Source organism: Molossus molossus, unplaced genomic scaffold, assembly GCF_014108415.1.
Source record: "Molossus molossus isolate mMolMol1 unplaced genomic scaffold, mMolMol1.p scaffold_m16_p_8, whole genome shotgun sequence".
Taxonomy (NCBI): Eukaryota; Metazoa; Chordata; class Mammalia; order Chiroptera; family Molossidae; genus Molossus; species Molossus molossus.
In genome coordinates this window covers 64,876,447-64,897,867 of record NW_023425402.1, presented here as the reverse complement: position 1 = coordinate 64,897,867, position 21,421 = coordinate 64,876,447, and the positions used below count along the sequence as shown (strand labels likewise).

General features: G+C 36.7%; 1 protein-coding gene across 2 annotated transcripts in view; it reads right to left on the bottom strand.

The window, feature by feature from the left end:
* RARS2 (arginyl-tRNA synthetase 2, mitochondrial) overlaps nt 1-21,421 on the bottom strand; it is a 67,462-nt gene that overhangs the window by 22,074 nt on the left and 23,967 nt on the right. The window contains exons 5-8 of one of the 2 annotated variants that reach the window (XM_036249347.1): nt 17,358-17,455; nt 9,957-10,012; nt 7,203-7,286; nt 3,743-3,819 (exon numbers count right to left, since the gene is read on the bottom strand). In XM_036249347.1, the coding sequence (XP_036105240.1) occupies nt 3,743-3,819; nt 7,203-7,286; nt 9,957-10,012; nt 17,358-17,455 (315 nt within the window). The remainder of the gene's footprint in view (nt 1-3,742; nt 3,820-7,202; nt 7,287-9,956; nt 10,013-17,357; nt 17,456-21,421) is intronic. The other variant, XM_036249348.1, reaches the window with a different exon arrangement.

Here is a 21,421-nt window from a genome sequence, read left to right as displayed (position 1 = left end):
TATTATTATGAAAACAAAAGTAAATGATGACATCCATAGAACCATGATTTAGATTTAACACCTGTTACCTTTTTATAAGAAATTACTTTTCCATATAAACAGAAAGGCTTTCTGTAAGTGATTCAAATATAATTACAATTGTTTTCATGGTAACAACAGTATAAATTCCAAACAGCAAATATATTAGTTGTTTAACACATCAGCAAATTCATCAGGGAAGAACTACTATGTAACCACTTCCCTATTTTGTGACAAAAAATTAGAACTAAAGAAAAGTTTTAAATGTTGGCCTACAAAAGACCTAAATTTATGTATAAAACAGCCAGATGTATTGGCAGAGAATGACTATAGGTACAGAGAAAAACTAGTAATAAAGAAAAGCACAAAAATGAAAATGCAGTAAAGAAATGACTGGAGGTGTTAAATAATTTAATCACAAAAAAGAAATGCTAAAACTATCATAAAATATCATTTCTAATCTGGCCAAGACACTAAAAAGGGGATACTGATGCCCTGGCCGGTTTGGCTCAGCAGTTGGAGCGTCAACCTGCAGTCCGGAGAGACCCGGGTTCGGTTCCCACTAAGGGCACGTACCTCGGTTGCAGTTTGTCCCCGGCCCTGGTTGGGTCGTGCGGGTGACCTTTCATGTCGACCTTTCTTTCTTTCTCTCTTTCTCTCTCCCTCCCACTCTATCTGAACAAAAAATGGAAAAATGTCCTCGGGTGAGGCTAAAAAAATAAAATAAAATAAAAAAATAAAATAAATAAAAAGGGTACACTGAAGATGGTGTAATTTAAAGGGAGGTGTGGCTCAGTGGACTGAGAGTCAGTCCCATGGACTGACAGGTCCCAGTTCAATTCCCGGTCAGGGCACATACCCAGGTTGTGGGCTTGATCCCCAGTAAGGCATGCGGGAGGCAGCTGATAGATGTTTTTCTATCTTTCTCTCTCCCTTCCCCTCTTTAAACAATCAATAAAAACATATTTTTAAAAAATAAAGAGAGGTAGGCCACACAAATCTGCTACTGGATGACTTACGCCAAATTCAAAACAAATACGCCAGAGATTGAAACTCCCATAACTAAATTACTAATTGCATCCCTGGTACAGCAATTTGAGGATGAAAGAGAGAAAATACTATGTGAGTAATTACAACCAATGGAAATAAATGGCTCAAAAAGGCACTCTGTAGTGCCAGTGGGGAGTAGAGCAGTGTAGTACACAGAGCACTTGGGAGCCAAACTGCCTGTGCTGGAATCCTGGGTCTCCTTGGGTTCTTCATTAGTAAACCGCATAATAAAGTAAGTTAGAATCTGACAAATAGTAACTAGTGTGTCTTATCTTAGTTAGCCCTTCTCTGGAGCAATACAATAGGTTTTATACTGTATAACTTAAATGAAAGAGAGAGAAAGGGACAAGACCAAATTCATTCAAACATTTCCTGTAAGGCACAATGTTTGGGGTTGGAGATAAAATATCAGAAAGATACGGTCCTTCCTCTCAAAGAGCTCACAACTATAATCTGGCAAAGAAAAAAACCAGGGTTTTGATCATGGTTCCGTGTTTGTTTTTTTAAGGAACAGAATAAAATAATTTATTAATATTTGCTTAAAGCTTTAAAAAGGGAAAAATATTTTATGCTAAAAGTTGTGGAAAGTAATCTACAGTAACAACTGTAATTTGAAAATAAAAACTAGGGCCTAGCTGGTGTGGCTCAGTGGTTGAGCAACGACCCATGCACGAAGAGGTTGCCAGTTTGATTCCTGGTCAGGGCACCTGCTCAGATTATGGGCTCAATCCCCAGTGGGGGGGCATGCAGGAGGCGGCCAATAGCTGTTCTCTTTCCTCGATGTTTCTATTTCTCTCTCCCTCTCTCTCTAAAATAAACAAACAAACAAACAAACAAAAACTATAAACACATATAAAATAAAATAAAGTAAAAACTAAGTCTGCAAGAATTAGCACAAAGCTAAAATAACCTGGAGATTGTCACTTTAGGCTCTACATTTTTTTCTGTCCTGCAAAGGAAGGAGAAAGAAAGCAGGTGGTGCTCTAATGGATTTCCATCTTCTATTCCAAACAGCAAGGTAAGGTATATTTGACTTGCACTCTTTTGTCCATAAATGCTACTCCCCTATGAAGTTATTAGGTAAAAGAACACTTAATGAAAGTAAAGGTCACTGTTCCATGAGTTTTTAGTTATTAATAGACAGCCACCTGTTTTTTCAGGTTGTTCTTTTCTGTACCATGGGTTGTGTCTGTGGGCCTGGATCTGCCAAAAGGTTCGCTAAGTTTGTGGTAAAAAAAATACTCACCATTATTCAAAGTATAACAAAGTAATACAATAAAGCCCTGGCCGGTTTGGCTCAGTAGTTAGAGCGTCCGCCTGTGGTCCCAAGAGACATGGGTTCGGTTTCCGCTAAGGGCATGTACCTCGGTTGCGGTTTGTCCCTGGCCCTGGTTGGGTCGTGCAGGTGGTGGCCACTCGATGTGTCCTTTTCACGTTGATGTTTCTCTCTCTCTCTCTGCCTTTCTCTCCCTCCCGCTCTATCTGAACAAAAAAATGGAAAAATGTCCTTGGGTGAGGATAAAAAAAAAAAAAAGTAACACAGTAAAAATTCCAGGTGCTAAGGTGGCATGCTTTACTTACAGACGACCATAAAGAATTATTAATTTTTAAACTCTTGCCTATCAATAACGCTCTTTATGGGAAAGAAAAAATATTTTGGTTAATATTATATATCAAAATGTAGGCATTTAAAGTGCAGTGTAGGCATGGACTCAGTAGGAAATTACAAACCTGTAAAGATGTTCAAGAATAAGAATGTATTTTTGTGAAATTTAACTACAAAGCCAGCTGTAGAAGAAAAACCATTTAACAAAAGAAAAACAACAAAACGGCTCTCTGTGGCTTTGGCTAGAGAAATAAAGCATTATTTTGGCCCTCGCTCTTCCTCATACACAGGTATAACATCTTTAGTTTGACCCCATGGTCTGTCACCAACATGGTGATAGTGTATCTGTATTTCTTCTTGTGAGGTCCAGAAATAGCTGATAAAATGAAGACAATGAAAAGGAAACACATCCCTGGAGATTAATTGGACAGGAAGAGTTTTATTAATGAACTCCAAGAAGGACTGATGATAGAGAAATGAAGGGACTACTAGCTCTGGCCGGTTTGGCTCAGCGGTTGGAGCGTCAGCCTGAGGACCAGAGAAATGAAGGGACTAAAAATGAAATAGAATAGAAAGGAGTTCACATTGAATAAAAGCCAGGAAAAGGAACTGAAAGATAAAAATGAAAAAAGTATATACAAATTCAGAAAGAAACACACCTACTTTCCTCCACAGCAGAACAAGAGCCAAAAAACGTATATTCTCATGTTCTTCAAGTCTAAATGAATTATAGTTACTACCAAGAAGGAAGCTGCAGTATATAACTGACAAAAACTGAGAAATTTCCCTCTGTGTTAAACTGTTCTCTGATGTGTTTATTCTAAGAAGATTCTATACCTGGAGAACTACTGTCACAAATCAATTAAAATAGTAATAAAAGAACACTTGGATTTGAAAATTAAAAGAACTCCCTAGTAAAGTAAAAGCAACATTTTCAATTTATTGGTTTCTTGTTTTAAGGAATATTTGTTAAAACCTCTGGCATTAAAAATGTGCTACCAAGCTGCCCAGAGCTCTGAGGGGGAAAAAAGTTGAAGCATTTTCTAATATTGTTTGTTGACAACTTACTTCAAACAGATGCTGCAAAGGATTGGACTGGAGTTTTTCTTCATAGCCAAAGAGTTGGTAGCCAGTTCCCAGAAGACCTACCACAATAATCCGTAAATGGAAACATAAAATGGAACAGTAGTGAACAATCATGGCAGGGAATAGATATAGCTCTATAAAAAGATCAATCTCCCATAATTATGTATCTTGAGAACACTGCGAAACACCTTATGCTACCCCATAAACTGACACAAGTCAAATTCAATATATTGAATCAAAAATTCAATATATTGAAATGGATCAATTACTGAAATTAACTTCACAGAAACCAACAGACTATGAGCTCATCAAAGGTAGGGGTAAACCTAATTTATCTTTGTACTAACAGTGCTCAACACCTCCCTAACAGACATGATAAGCATTTGTTGAGCAAGTAACTCTGGGGAAAACATCATGATGCTGGGCATTTGGTACTCAAATTCTGTGAAAACTGATGGCAAGTGATTTCAAAACTTTCTTTTTAAACTTGCAGATGTTAAAATAAAACAAAGGTACGGATTATCTGGGTATTATAATATTAGTTCTTAAAAAAATGACTGCACTGCCTGGCCAGTGTGGCTCAGTGGTTGAGTGTCAACCCGTGCACCAAGAGGTCACTGGTTCGATTTCCGGTCAGGGCACATGCCCAGGTTGTGAGCCCTATCCCCAGTGGGGGACATGCAGGAGGAGGCCGATCAATGTTCTTTCTCATTGATGTTTCTATCTTTCTCTCCCTCTCTAAAATCAATAAAGAAGCCCTGGCCAGTTTGGCTCAGCGGTTAGAGTGTCCGCCTGCGGTCCGGAGAGACCCGGGTTCGGTTCCCGCTAAGGGCATGTACCTTGGTTGCAGTTTGTCCCCAGCCCTGGTTGGTCATGCGGGTGGCAGCCACTCGATGTGTCCCTTTCACATCGATGTTTCCCTCTCTCTCTCTTCCTCTCTCTCCCTCCCACTCTGTCTGTACAAAAGATGGAAAAATGTCCTCGGGTGAGGATAAAAAAATAAATAAATAAATAAAATCAATAAAGAAAAATATTTTTTTTAATAACTGGATTAGCCCTGGCCGGTTTGGCTAAGTGGTTAGAGCGTCGGCGCGTACCTCAGTTGCAGTTTGTCCCAGGCCCTGGTTGGTTGTGTGGGTGGCAGCCACTCGATGTGTCCCTTTCACATCGATATTTCTCTCTCTCTCTTCCTCTCTCTCCCTCCCAGTCTACCTGAACAAAAAATGGAAAAATGTCCTCGGGTGAGGATTAAAAAAAAATAATAACTGGATTAAAACAATAATAGATTACTTCTCCCAGTAAAGGTGACCAAACAACAAAATTCTTAAATCTGGCCATATTTTTGTCTTTTGACAATGACTTTTTTTAATGGTAAGTTCAGCATTCAGAGATAGTGTTAATCTGAACATTTTAAAAAAATAGAAATTGAAGTTTATAAACCAGCAATGAAGATGCCTAGTATGGACTGTGATATTTATACTCTCAAGATATTTTGCTAAAAGATGACCACAATTTCAGTTTGAAAGGATATCTGCAGCCTGGGGCCAACAGCGATAAAAGGTAGTTTAATTATTTAAAAAACCATTGGTTTCTACAACTGTATCAATTACCAAGCTTCAATTCTAAAGGAGCTATTGCCTCTGGGCTCTAATGATTGGCATATATTTTCCTATCCAGGCTCAGCAGCAAGGAGGATGCTTACTGAACACATAGATATACAATACTTTGGAGCTTAGACAGGAACTAGAAGGATGACTAAAATATATACCAACTCTATTCACTTTCAAGCAAAAGCAAATATAATTGTGAGTCCAGGTCTTAGGAGCAAGCAGGGTGTGAAAAGATGCCCAGAATGCTCTAAAAAACAGAAACAGGAAAAGAAAAGGCCAATTCCATTTAAGATTTCACCTAATATATTTCAAATACTAATTCTGTGCCTAGGAATGTATGCCAACTTTCAATAGGGGATAGTTAAAACAGCCAAAATTAAAACTCTTCAACAACAGTTATAATGGAAATGGTGACAGATCATTAACCACTGTAGTCCTTAACAGAAAAACAGCTATAATAAAATCCTGCAGCTAAAATTTCATGAATACCATAATCACATATTTGCTAATGCCTGTGTAATGCTAAAATCGGTCAAACTAATATAAAGCAGACACCATCTATTAAATCTGATTGTTGAGCTTAGAGCCTAACACTCTGACTACCAGCTGTTGTGAACTGCAGGTAGATTTTTAAAATGCAGGGCATGTTTTCTGATTCCTCCACAGTGAATATAAGGGCACTATTAACAGGTTCAAGTTGTACCCTTCTTACGGTCTAAAAATATTTTTATAATGGAAAGTATAATCTTCATAAAAGAAGGTCATGATAAGTCTGTCTTTTGAAAGCTTTGATTTCATTTCAGTAGATATGGAACATAATACTATCAGTTAGCTTTAGAACTAGCAGTGTACACTGCACTTTATAGAGGCTTTAAAATATTACCTGGCCTTTCTTTTGGATTAGGATTGTAAAAGATTTCCCAGGACAAAGTCATTCATCATTCTAAGTGCCTTTTATGTGCCAAGCACTATGGAAAAAAAAATAAAGACACACTCCATGCGCTCAAAAAACACATCGTCTAGCAGGGAGAGAAGCCCACAAATAAGAGAGTAAGACAGAAGCCTATTTGAATAGAGCTGGGTATTAGGAACTTGGTGATGTGAGAAGGTGGGCAAGTGTGTGTCTGTGTGTCAGAATGCTTTACAGAGGTGATACTGTAAGGACTGGATCTTAAAACACACATAGTAGTTGCAAGAGATTTTCAAAAGTTTGCATTTCACATGCTATCAGTCCTTTACCACCTTAGCTACTACATTTATCTTGCCCTTCTATACCTTGATTATTGGTATATATGAGCTAGGAATGATTCTGACTAAACTCTTGATGCTAGAGATAATCTGTGACAGTCATCTGTCTGGGTCTCACTCCTCTCTTCCTCTCTTTTTCTTCTTGGCCACAGGCCCAGGATATAAAAACAGATCATCCTTCACATAGGATGGCCTAGAGAGGCTGGACTTCCCTTGTTTAAAAAATGGTGTGGCTGGGGTTAAGAAGGGTGCATATAGCTAGACTTAACGTTTTCCCTGTATACTCACTTCTACATTTAACTCACAAATATAAGCTACTTTTCTTTAATAAAACCACAAAAGGCTGTATTTGTCAGATGTTTCTCTGCATGTGTGACGTTTCCTCATCCAAACTTACTTGTGCAATGAGAATTAATCTAATAAATAGAATACAAAATTTATGAAGAAAAAAAAAAAATAGGTAGGAGACACTACTTTATCTAATGGAATTCTACCTATATTTTGTCCAGATGACCAAGTGACATGATATTAAAACATACTAAATTTAACAGTGAAATAAAAAATAAAATCTCAAACTTACTTACCAAACTGCATACCCCAATCTCCAAGGTAATTTATTCTGGTTACTTGATGTCCTAAAGCTTCTTTGAGATTTGCTATGAAATTTCCTAGTAATGAATAAAATATACAGTTTCTCATTGTTGTTATCCATTTTGGGGTAAGAGCCATGTGCCTCTCTATTATCAAAATATAACATAGAAAATTCTATTGGCAAAATTTACCAACTCAATTTTTTTAAACAAAAACATTCATTATTGTGTTTTCATCTATGTTACAGAAAATAAGAAATTATTGAGGGGGTTAGTTATTACAAGGAATCTCCTAACTTTCACTAGAACAGAATTTTCATTAACATTAATGGGAACTGGGAACACGTTAGAGTAATTGCTATTCAAGTTAATCCTAAGGACAGAAAATATCACCGTAATTAACAAGACATAATTTGGCTTTGCCCTAAAGAACATGAGCCATACTGGTTTTATTTCCAAATAGCTTACTTTACCTTCTTTCAATCACTGTAGTCCATCTTCTCATGCCTGTTCCCTAACAGCACAGCAGTCCAAGGCCTTCTGGACCTGCCAATACTGGTTTGATATTCAATATCTATTCCTTTCTCCTTCCAGTGTGCCCTCAATGTACTGCAGGGACTGGAAACCTAAAAATTACCTTTCCCAGAATCTCTTGCAGTTAGGGTTCCAGAAGTAATTTAGGTTTAAGCAATCAGATATATTTTGCCTGAGATTTTGAAGGTGGAAATGAAGTGGAAGGGGAGCTACTTCTATTCTTTCTGATAAACATAGTTGTGGAGGCATTGTGTGTGTGAGTGTGTGCTCACTAATAGAGGGCCTAGTATCCTGTTATGTGACCTCAAGGTAATTGAAAGACTAGGAACGATTGGGGCTGCTCTTTTGCTAGAATGAATTCTAGAAGGCAAGGCAGGACTAGTGGGAGTTTCCTGACTATGGCAGTGGCAGCACAGTTCTAGAGCAATGGAAGTGATGGCAGAAAAGGCAGATGCTCCTTTATGACCAAGTTCTATGGTATAGTTTTAGGAGTCATTTTTGTCAGCTTACCCCAAAGCTTCTTTAGCACTCCAACAACTTTGTAAATTAGTCAATATCCTGTAGTAAATCCCTTCTGGCTTTTACTAGATTAGATCCAGTTTTCTGCAAATAATTCCTCACCAATATGTATATATGACTGCTACTTCTCTTCCAGCTTCCCTACTTTGAGACTTTCTCAACCTATATAGTCCCAGCAGAAGGAACCACCTTCTTCAGATGGTACTGAGACTGTATTCCTGTTTTTCCTTAGCATCTTATTACCTTACAAGTCCAACTAAAAGACTGAACCTAGGCTTTTGAAATTGATTGTTTAATTTCCAATCCTGGCTTATGATACTTAACTAGCTATAAGATTACGGAAAAGTTACTTTTGGTATCTGAGTTTCCTCATCCACAGACTAGAATTAACAGGCTTACCAAACAGGGCTGTTGTGAAACTAACTGAGCTAATACATGAAAAAACTTAACATGATAAGTAAATTCTCAATACATATTCTCTCTTCCTGGTCCAAAGTTAGTTCCCTTAACAAGTATTAAACAACTTTATCATGCTCTACCCATCACTTACTCCTCTATTTTTGACTTACTCATGTAGCTTTTCTTATATTGTATATTTCTTATATTCTTTTTTTCATCAAGTCCTGTAATTTCTCTTAAAATGCAGTTTGAGAACTTTGTAACAATGAGAGATGACTCCAGTTTAATAATAATCTATGCTACAAAGTGCTGATTTCTCCAATTCTTGGACGTATTCAAGTAGGGTTTAAATAATTTTCTCTTAAGCATGCAGTAGACAGATTTCTATACAGGAAGACAGATTAGATGAGATAAATTTCAAAGCCCCTTCCAATTCTAATATTATACAATTCTAACTGTAGTTTTTAAGTTGGGCTGTTGCATTATATCATGTTTTAAATATATGAAAATCACAAATCCATACACTAAAGCAGTGATTTGCAACCAGTGTGCTGTAAGACTTTTTAAAACATATAATACCTGACTATTTAATTAGGGGCACTGACCTCTTTTCCCTTATTGTTAAATAACAAAATGACAACAGTCAACACAATAGCTGTCCAATGTGAATGAATCAAAATCATACCTATTTTTTTTGCCAGACTGGCAAAAAATATATTTTTGGTGTGTCACAGAATTTAGTAATTACTTTATGTGTGCCAGGAGATGAGAAAGGTTGAAAATCGCTGCTCTAAAGCATTCTGGCTATGAAGCATGATAACAGTCTCTATTAGAATAGCCTTGTTTCAATTTCCAGTCTTGAACACTCCAGTTAGTACTCACATGACGAAGATTGAGTCTCTTTTTTTAAAAAGATAAAATTGACATACAACAGTTTCTTTTTAAAAACTAAATGCATGAACAAAAAAATTGAGATTACTATCATCTTCACATAACTATTTTTATTTTTACATCTTTCATATTTTCTCCATATGCATACATATTTTCAAAAAGTTAAAATCATAACAAACATACCAGTTAAAACTGGTTCCTAAATTAATGTTTTGGATTTGAAACAAACAAATTTCTTTTCTCCATTCCTAATTTTCCCCATTTCATGTAATATTTAATTAGCATTGAGCTCAGATAAATTTGAACTTTTTTATGCTATTGTTATTTAAGCATTAAACCATTAGACTGCATGACCAAATACCACCCCAAATACATATTCAGTATTTTCTGTGAAACGACACTTACCTATGATGGTAGAACGCAAATGTCCAACGTGAAATTTTTTGGCAATATTAGGTGAACTGCAAATAATTGCAAAAGTTATATTTCTGTTCTAAGAACAAGAGTTCTAAAATGAACTAGTTCATGCTTCCACAGTTTAACACAACAGGAGACTAAGGCCTTTGGTAATTTAGGGCAAAGATAAGTTAAAAATTAGAAATTTAGAGCAAAGATAAATTAGAACTCAAAGAATCATCCTTAGTGAAACTGACCCTGTGACTCTAAGTGTGCCATACACAGAAGGCACACTTGGAAAAAAGCAGATACATTTAAGAATTGATAAAAAGATGAAAAAATTCAGAGAGATTGTTTTGATACAAATAATGTTGACTATAGGGAATTAAATTTAGGACACTAGTTCACAAACTCTTTGTCTTTTTAAAAATTATTGAAGACTCTAAAGAAATTTTGTTTGTATGGGTAATATCTATCAATATTTACTGTATCTGAAATTAAAATAGAAAAACATAAAAATATTTATTCATTAAGCTTCCCAGAATAATCAGAAATCTGATTCACAACTCCAGATTCTCAATCAACACTTTTATCATTCCTCTGGTGTGCTTGAGAAGTTGTAATCAATAATTTAACATTATAACCCTGGCTGGTTTGGCTCAGTGGTTAGAGTATTGGCCCATGGACTGAAGGGTCACAGGTTCAATTCCTGGTTAAGGGCATGTACTGGGTTGCAGGTTAGATCTTGACCCCGGTCAGGGTGGTGTGGGAGGCAACCAGTCAGTGTGTCTCTCTGACATCAATGTTTCTTTCTTTCTCTCTCTCTCTCTCTCTCCCTCCCTCCCTTCCACTCTATCTAAAAATCAATGGGAAAATATCCTTGATGAGGATTAACTAATGAACTAACTATCTAAATAAATAAAATAATTTAACATTACAAATGCTTCTAAGGCACTCACTACCTGACAGGTAGTTTTGTGCATTAACTCATTTAATACTCATAAGAGGTGTGAAATAAGCTACTCTTACCTCTTATTTTACAGATGAGGGAACTGAGACAACAAGAAAAAGAGATAATATAACAAATGTGGCAATATCTCGATGACTTGAATCTGGATGATGAGCAGCATATGGGATTTACTTATATTTTCTCTGTGCTGTGTATGTTTGAAGTTTTCTTAAGTTTTTCAATATTAAAAAAGTTAGTTTAACCAGGAAACCAGAAAAATACACAAAACACTGGTTTTATAAAACTGGATGGTTAAGGTCTGTGATTCCTGAGAGAATGAAAAAAAACAAGGTGATCCCTAGGATTGCCTTAATAGCAAAGTTGTGAGCTAAAGCTGTGAAACTTACACTGTAGCACAAAATGTTTATACTAGAAAAAAAAAGTTTCAAATTAATAATCTAAGGTTTTCTTTGAAGAAACTAGAAATGGGGGACCAAAGTAAGCAGAATAAAAGAGAATAATATAGATAATAGCAAAAATCAATGAAATAGATAAAACACAGAAAATGTTCTATGCTATAAATGTAGTGGTGGTTACATGACCTATACACCTTTGCCAAAACTCATCAAATCATGTTAAAACATGGTGAACTATATTGTACTGTATGTAAATACACCTCAATAAAGCTGATAAAAAAAAATCAACAAACAGAATACTATGAAACAAAATTACAAACCAGCCCTGGATATTCTGATATTAAAGAAACATAAGGTAAGTGAAAAAAGCCTAGAGTTTAACAATATATAATATGTGAGGTCTGTTTATAAATGCACAGAATATCTCTACTTGGTAACCAAGAAATTAGTATTGGTGAATGCCCAAAGGAAAGAACCAGGAAACTGGGATAGAGAGGAGATTTCCTTTTCATTTAATATCCTTTTGCAATCTTTGATTTTTTTTCAAATTAAGTATTTATATTATGGTTTTTGTTTGTTTGTTTGTTTGTTTTTAGGCTTTCACAGAGCTTTAATAGTTTTTCCTCTAGGATTAGAATTGAATCTATCTAGGTCTTCCAGCCTTGACAAAAAGGTCACTTGAAACCAACAATGTGCCATTCTCTGGCACCATATTCCTACTGGGAAGGGAATAAAAAAAAATTGAAAAATACATATTGAACTCCTTTGGCAAGCAAAGTAGCCACAATGAATTAATTATAGTTTGGACACCTTACTGGGACTTGAAAAAAATTACTTCATGTGATTTCCTCAATTTTATAAGAAAAGACAAATAGTACTGCTCATATTTTCCTGATAAGAAAAGAGACCAGGAGGAAAGCTATCCCATCTGAGATCACTAAATCAGTTACTAACACTCAGAACTGGTGCTTTGATCTTTTGGCTTCTCATTTTACCAATCAGAGGTCTTCACTATGTTTTGTGAGAACACATCACATTGGGAACAGCAGAGGGTGGGAGAAGACTGTGTTGAGGAAAGGCTACCAGTACTGACTGTGCTTCTGCAGGTTTCATGGGAACAAAATAGGAAAGGCTGACTTTGCAGAGAGGAGAGAGGCAACAGTAGTTACCTTCAAGTTTTACACCACCTACCAGGTAGAGCCCAACTATGATGGACCATCATCTACTCTGGTGCTTCATCACACTGCTTTGAGATGTGACAAAATTTATGGCAACCAACACTATATCTCAGGGAAGAAATAAAGGTTAAGTGTGCAGGCTTCAGAGTCAGAGTTACCTCTATGACCCTGAGCAAATTACTTGACCTATTATCATCATCATCTCAATTTAGGGGGCAAGTTTCTTGAGCACATTTATTATATCTCTTGCTTTTTAGGGGGAAAGTTGTCCAGGCTATTTAAAATACTATATATTTAAAATATCCTCTTCTGCCACCGCTCTCATTTTCAGAAGAAATTCAAGAACAATGTTTTCTATCAATTTGTCTCTACTTTGAAACCACAATGGTAAGCATCACAGCAACTAGAAAACTTGTAAGGGAGGGGGCGGCTCTGGTCATCCCACAGCAATGCCAGATGGAAAATAACAGAGAGCAAAGATGGCTGCCAGGAAATGTACTCTGCCTTCATTAGCATTCAAATACTCATTTAAGACTTCCAGTCAAGATGGCAGCGTGGGTAAACGCGGTATCGCGTCCTCCCACAACCACATCAAAGTTACAACTAAACTACAGAACAATCATCATTCAAAACTGCCTAAAATCAAGCTGAATGGAAGTCCTACAACTATGGAATTAAAGCAGCAGCCACATCGAGACAGGTAGGAGGGGCGGAGGCAGATGGGCTGCTCCCATACCCACATGTGGTGGATAAAAATCAGGAGGACACCTCAGCTGGGAAGGACTGAGGGGTCCCCGTCCCACACCAGGCACCCTGCACAGGGTTCCAGTGCCAGGAAGAGAAGTCCCCATAACTTCTGGCTGGAAAAACCAGTGGGAACTGAGGCTCAGGGAGGCTGAGGTGGCTGGAGCCCCAGGCAGCTCCTTTTAAAGGGCCATGCACGGATTTATGGGACTCACCTCCTCTAAGCTTGGAGGGGAGGCAGCCCAAGGGGCGCCAGAGACATACAGAGAACTAAGCTGTTTGGCATCTGAGCAAGGGCTGGAGAGGGGGCTATCTCCAGTCCAGAAGTGCTGTCGGAGGCTTTTGTTCCTTTTGTGAGCCCTGCCCTGGGGCAGAAGACAGCCACCATATTTGGGACTCCAGCAACTTAGCTCACACTGGCTGCCCCGCCCTGCTGATTCCCTGAGGCCCCGCCCCACCCAACTTTCAGGCCCACCCAACCTGTTGCCAGTTGCTTAACCATAGGATTGGCCTGTCTTGGATCCTGCTTCCGGTTTTCCTAAATTCGTTCAAACGAGCAGCATCTGGTCTCAGCTAGCCCCATACCTCTCATTAAGTGATACACAGAAACAAACACAGAGAGGCAGCCAAAATGAGGAGATAAAGAAACAGGTCCCAAATGAAAGAACAGAACAAAACCCCAAGAAAAGAACTAAGTGAAATGGAGATAAGCAACCTAACAGATGCTGAGTTCAAAATACTGCTTATAAGGATGCTCAATGAACTTAGTGAGGGCCTCAAGAGCATTAAAAAAGACCAGTCAGAAATGAAGGAGGCACAGGCAGAAATGAAGAAGGCACTAACTGAAATAAAGAATAATTTACACAGATTCAATAGTAGAGTAGGTAAAGCCAAGAAAGAATCCATTGATTTGGAAAAAAAGGAAGCAAAAAACACCCAATCAGAACAGCAAAAAGAAAACAGAATCCAAAAAGATGAGGATAGTGTAAGGAAACTCTGGGACAACTTCAAGCATGCCAACATTTGCATCTTGGGGGTGCCAGAAGGAGAAGAGAGAGAACAAGAAATCAAAAACCTATTTAAAACAATAATGGCAGAAAACTTCCCTAACTTGGTGAAGGAAACAGGCATACAAGTCCAGGAAGCACAGAGAGTCCCAAACACGATGAACCCCAAGAGGCCCACACCAAGATACATCATCATCAAAATGCAAAAGGTTCAAGACAAAGAGAGAATCTTAAAAGCAGCAAGAGAAAAGCAGTTAGTCACTTACATGGGAGTTCCCGTAAGACTGTCAGCTGATTTCTCAAAAGAAACTTTGCAGGCCAGAAGGGAGTGGCAAAAAATATTTAGAGTGATGAAAAGCAGGAACCTACAATCAAGGTTACTCTATCCTGCAAAGCTGTCATTTAGAATCGATGGCCATATAAAGACTTTCCCAGACAAGAAAAAGTTAAAGGAGTTCATCACCACCAAACCGTTATTATACGAAATGTTGAAGGGTCTTTTCGAAGAAAAAGATAAAATATAAGAACAAACAAAATGGCAATGAATACATTATCTATCGGCAATGAAATCTACAAACAAAATGAACAGGCAGAACAGAAACATTCTCATAGATACAGAAAACATTTTGTTGGTTGCCAGATGGGAGGGGGGTTGGGGGAATGGGTGAAAAAGGTGAAAAGATTAGGAAGAACAAATTGGTTGCTAGACTGACAAACCTCAAAAAGAAGGGAGTTGGGGGGGGGGGATAAACCAAAGAACTTATATGCATAACCAATGGACACAGACAACAGTGTGGGAAAAGGTGGGAGTAGGGAGGAGGGGATCAATGGGGAAAAAATTAGGAACATCTGTAATACATTCAACAATAAAGATTTAAAAAATAATGATAAAAAAATATAACAACAACAAGAAAAAAAAACAAAATTAAATACTCATTTAAGTTCCAGCCCTCCTTAACTGCTTTAGAAAAAAAGTTGAAAGGGGCAAATCCACAGGCAAATAAACCATCACAATAAAAGCCTACAGAATACAATTCAAATAGAACAGGTTATTTTTAGATATTTCTTACAAGCATAAACAACAACAAAAGAGCATTATATAGGAAATAAAAACTGAGGAGAAAAGCCAGAGAATCACTGAATAAGGAAGACTAAGCGTTTAATATTTTGAGGTTGGTTGGGGAGGAGAGGGTAAAGTGAAAATGAGAAAGAAGGTGTTAGAAATGAGCACTGGTGGCAACTTTTCATGTTTCAAGAAACTTACAATGGCATTATTTCAAGGATGTATGCATGGAACTGATACTAGATGACCTCCTTACTGACTTTCCTTTACTACTGGTTAGGTAGCAGCAAGTAGTGTAAGAGCAATATGATACTGAAGTGGCTCCCCACTTCAGTGTACTGCATCAATTTAAAGACATGAATGAAAAGAATTAAAGATGGCCACAAATCTATGAGACTAAGAAATGTAGTCTATTTTCCCTCCCCTTGACTGTAGGCTTATCTTATGACTTGCTTTGACCAGCAGAATGTGACAGAACTGAGGCTGTGCCTATTTCAAGACCAGATGTTTTTACCATCTTGGAGCCCTGAGCACCTTTGTAAAGAGTTCTGGTTACTCTGCTGGAAAGACAATGTGGAGAGAGATGTCTGGTCAGCCCTCAGGTGAGCTGCCACACAAATAAATGAGGTACCTGTATTTCTAGCCCCAGTATAATCTCTACATAAACAGAGCTGCATAAGTGACCACAGGCAAGAGGAAAAATCACTGAGCTAAATCATCCCTGACTTCTTGATCTTTGGAGTCATGAACATTAAAATGGTTGTTTCAAGACACTAATTAGGAGTTGGCAAACTTTTCTTAAAGAGCCAGATGGTAAATATTTTAGGCTAGCAGGCCTCCTGGTATCAACTATTCAACTCAACACTACTCAACTGTCATTATAGTATAAAAGCAGTCACTACAGACAACATGTAAATGAATGTACAAGCCTGTGTTCCAATAAAATTTTACAAAAACATGTGGCAGGCTGGATTTTTTGCCCATGTGCTGAAGGTCGCTAATCCATGTATTAAGTTTTGGAGTAGGCTGTTATGCAAGAAAGGATAATTGAAATGACAGGCAAATTTCTTTGTAAGGCAGCCTCTCCTCTGTGATAAACAAATGTTTAAACTTTAAGTATCTGACTGCTCCATAGGAACATTAGTTTTCTTGACAATCAGGCCTTATCATAAACAGATGAGATTACTGAGTCTTATAGCATCTGTCTTTTCTAAGAACACAAATGAATGGCAGAGGCAATACAAATGTGGAATCCATAAAACCTACTCACCTCTGATCATCCAGGTGCTAATCATATCTAAGTTAAATTAAGTTATCCTCATAAATTTTAATGAGTTAGAAAATCTGAAATATTTTCCATATCAGTTCTTTAAAATACTCTACAGAAATATATACTTAAGGAAACAAAAGGCTCTAGTAGCAAGTTCTTTCTAAATGGGAAAAAATTCATTAAAACTCTTCTTCAGCTTTTAGGAAGGCAAATTCAGTACCTCTGATAATTTTCACAAGCTGTCATCCTGTCAACTGTATTCTGAAAGTGTTTCTTTTCTTTTTGGTTACTTAAAAACAGTTCAAATATTAGATGGTTATACTGAGAGCATACCAGAAAGTTATTATGAAGACTATTTAGAGGTATATTAAAACTTCAAGATATTTTCTGATAATTTAAAAAATTACATATCACAAATACTTTATGTAAGGCTTTGTTCTCTGGTAATCAAATTACTTAATATGGTAGTAAAGTTAAAATTCTTAAAATGGTAGTAACCATTACCTCTGCTTTGAAAGTCTACTAAAATAAAGAACTAGTTCTTTAAAAATAACTGTTAAATACTCAATTCAAAAAGAAAAAGAGCCCATAATAATCACTAGGTTTTTTTTATTGGAGTCCAAAAATGTTTATGCAGTTTACTGTGATTTTAAGAAAATAATATATTCTCACTGGTTTTTAATTTTTCCATGTGTAATTTCGTGAGACCTCAAATGATAAAAGTAAAACACTCATCTCCTCAGTCAATTGATTAACCAACACACAGGAAGAGTAGGCACTCACCTGAATTCAACCACAATCTTCTTCTGGGGAAGATCAGAGAAAAGCTCACTTTTTAATCCATATTTTGAACCATCTTCCATTACCTGTTTTAGCACTGTCTGAAAAATAAAGGCTGGGATTTAATGATAGAAAAAACTGCAGTTTTCTTAACTACATTGCTACTGGAAACTAAATGTTGCTCATTATAATTTGTGGAACTGAGAATTTTATAGCACCATCAGCAGCACCACCTTCTTGAGTTCATATCTATCGGGGCTCCTTTATACAGCCTGTCTATTCCTCCTCAGGTGAAGAAAACGAAGTTTAGAAAGGTTAAGTAACTGCCCAAACTCCCACAGCAAATATTAACACAAAACCAGAAGCAGCATCTAACATTTATTGACTGCATAATATGAGTCAGGCACTGTTCTAAGCATTTTCTATGTATTTACTCATTTGATCCTCACAACAACCTTAAGTTAAGAAGTATCATTTTTACAAATGAGGAAACAGAAGAACAGAGAGGGAACCCAAGTCATGTGCCTATCAAGTCATGTAGCAAAAATTGTTTTCACTCCATAGTTTATGTGCTAACTACTGCATGCTGATGCTACTTTTGTGATACTAATGATCTCAAGTAATGGTAGAAAACAATTAAAAAATTATAATTCAAATGCCTGTTGGCTACATAAGTAAAAACCCAGGAAATCTTACAGAAATCGCAAAAACATGTTCCAGGTTAATTTTTAATTATTAATACAGAACTACTGTATAGTTCACAAAATTCATATTTAATTTTTTTGCTAATGGTGATGATTTATTACTTTAGGGTTTTTAGTTTATTGTGATATGACTTTTATTTACTCATGGTTTTGCTTCTCAAACTGGATTCTGAGTCCCAACTATGCAGTGCATGAAGTGAAGAATTTTACTATCATAGAGTTGGTTAAGATGATCATTTAGTGGAAAAGGCAGAGAGGTAGCAGGAAGCAGCAAAGCAATACTTTTTTTTTTATCTTCACCCTAGGACATTTTTCCATTTTTTGTTCAGATAGAGTGGGAGAGAGAGAGAGGAAGAGAGAGAGAAACACCGACGTGAAAGGGACACATCAAGTGGCTGCCACCCACACGACCAACCGGGCCGGGGACAAACTGCAACTGAAGTACGCGCCCTTAGCAGGAACCGAACCCGGGTCTGTCTGGACCGCAGGCTGACGTTCTAACTGCTGAGCCAAACTGGCCAGGGCAAGGCAATACTTTTAAGATGCGTCGACAGAGTGCTACGTTCAAGTACAGATGCTTTTGTCATCTTTATGCCTTAGAATCCTAAAGGTAGGCAACATTTGCCATTAAACAGCTGCAAAAACTAAGGTTCAGAAACAGCATGTATTTGCCCAAGGACACAGAGAAAAAAGTATTTTCCTCACTCACACTGTACACAGGACACAGAGATAAAGAATTAATACATATATAGATATTAAAGAGAACAGTGCCTGTCATACACTAGGGGCCTATTAAATGTTACTCCACAAATACAGGTGACAAGAAGAGTGTAAGTGGGGAGACAAACAGTGAGAAGAAATTCATATTCAGTTCATTCTAAAGTTGAGGCCTACCCATCTTTTTCACTTTCCATCCCTTTTTATGTAATGGATGGTAGACTCTACAAATGTAGTAATAGCAGTAAGTTAGAATTCTCTTTTACAAATGACTTGGTTTGTCGATATCTCTGGCACAAACAAAAAAGTAACTTTAATGAAGAACTAACATATATGCTTCAATTCCAAACATTCCTTTAACAATTTGACCCACCTGCCACCTGGAGCTTTTTTCTCTACTATTTCACTGAAAGTGCTCTCCAAATCAAAATTCTAAATTACAAACCTAAACGAATACTTACATTTTATTACTTTTATGAATACCTTGTTTTTTTGTAAATTAAAATAAAAAACAATTAAAGTAAGGCTAAGGTCCAGAGTTGCTTTTGATCATCTGCCCTAACCTTGGTCCCTTCTGCCTTACCCAAGGGTAACTTTTCACATACCATCTTAGCTGATGACTACACTCTTCTTGCAACTACCCTCTCTCCTCTTCCACTGTCTGTGCCCCCCTCACTCCCCACCCTGCACTTCTTACTTGCTTCTTCTAGCTCCTTACTTTACACATCTCCTATGTATAAATTGTTAAGACTTCAACTACTATTTACCTAACAAAATCTTTCCTGTGTTACAGAATGATATATCCAGCTCAGGACTGGACAGCTATCCTAGGCAGGCATTTCAAACAATATACTTCTCTTCCCTCTGCACTCTCCATTTCCATGAACTTTACCCCAGCTAACCAAGTCTGAAACCTAGGAGTTCTGAAGAATTACCCTTTTCCATCCCAAATTAATCACCAAGCCCTGCTCATGCTAGCTCCTAAATATCATTATAGTTATACTTTCTGCCCTGGTTTAGACCAGACCCTCATCATCTGTCAGCTACAAAATAACAACCACAACAAAACAGTAACACCTAACTATCATCTTGTGTAATTTACATATAAATACACAGTTGGCCTTTGAAGAACATGGGGGTTAGGAGTGCTAACCCCTGGTACAGTGAAAGAAATCCATGTATAATTTTTGACTCTCCAAAAACTACTAATAGCCTACTGTTGACTGGAAGCCTTACCGATAAAACAGCTGTTTAACACATTTTTGTATATGTATTATATATAGTATTCTTGCAAACAAGTAAACTAGAGAAAAAATGTTAAGAAAATTTTAAGGAAGAGAAAATACATTTACAGTATTTATTGAGAAAAGTCCACGTATAAATGGGTCCCCGCAGTTCAAACCTGTGTTAAGAGTCAACTGTACAACTATTAAAATGAAATTTCATTAGTGTAATATCAAAAATCATCACATGTATCAGCTGTGGTACACATAACACACATGAAAAATTATGACACAAGAAAAAGCTAAAATTCTTTATGCAAAGCACATAAGGCCCTTCACAGTATAATTTCATATCCTCCCCCATACCATCCTGTGTGCAAAACAGAATCATCTGCTGATTTCCAGACAATGCCATGTTCTTGACTGTCTGTACTCTGTCCCCTTGCCTGGAATGCCTGACCTTGTATCTCCCAGGTATATTCTTCTTTATCTTTATCCCAATACAAGGTTTTCTCCTCTTGCCTTAAGATAGACTTAAGTGTACCTTTCTTTACACTGGATTGTAGCTTTAAACATGCCTCCATTATATCAGTCATCACAATATCATATCTATCACACATTACACTATTTTTTTATGCTTTTCTTTTTTATCATAAGCACCTTGAAGGCAGGATTCAGGCCATTTTATCTTGATTTATATTATTATTATTATAATCATTTATTATTTTAGTAAGTAAATAAGAGTTTAATTTATAATGTATAAATTACTATAATTAATTTGTAATACATTATAATAAATAATAAAATTATTATTTAGGAGGTTTATTAAATTAGTGGATACACAGAAGAAAGCTGTTAAGTATAGAATGTCAGTGAGCTAATAAAGTTCCCTCATATTCCAATAGATGAACAAACTAGAGGTCAATCTATCAATATGTATGTCTAAATGTAAGATGTACTCAGTACTGTAAATATAGGTGCATAATGAATTTATAATCAGAAATGAAATCTTTCAAAGGTAACACTTTTTGGAATGCTTTAGAAAATTAATGAATATTCTAATTGGCTGACACTTTTTGTTCATCTATCACCACCACTCTTTCTGTGGATGACTTTTGTCATTTTATTTGTTGGTTGCTATTTCTCTACAGCTCTCAACACGACCAAGCTACCACTACCTATTTGTCTAGCCAATTCTTTGGTCAATAGTGGAAAGTGCTTATTAATTTTTTCCGTGTGTTCAGCCAACTGGCACTATATGTGAGTTGAATGCATCCTGACTGCCTACTGACAAACTCTATTAATGAAACAATGAGCAGAATTAGAACCATTTAAAATAGTATTTCTTTTTCTTTTTTTCTCAAGTCTTGGTAGAACACACAAAGTTGAATTTGACAAATAAAAAATGCATGTGTACATGTGA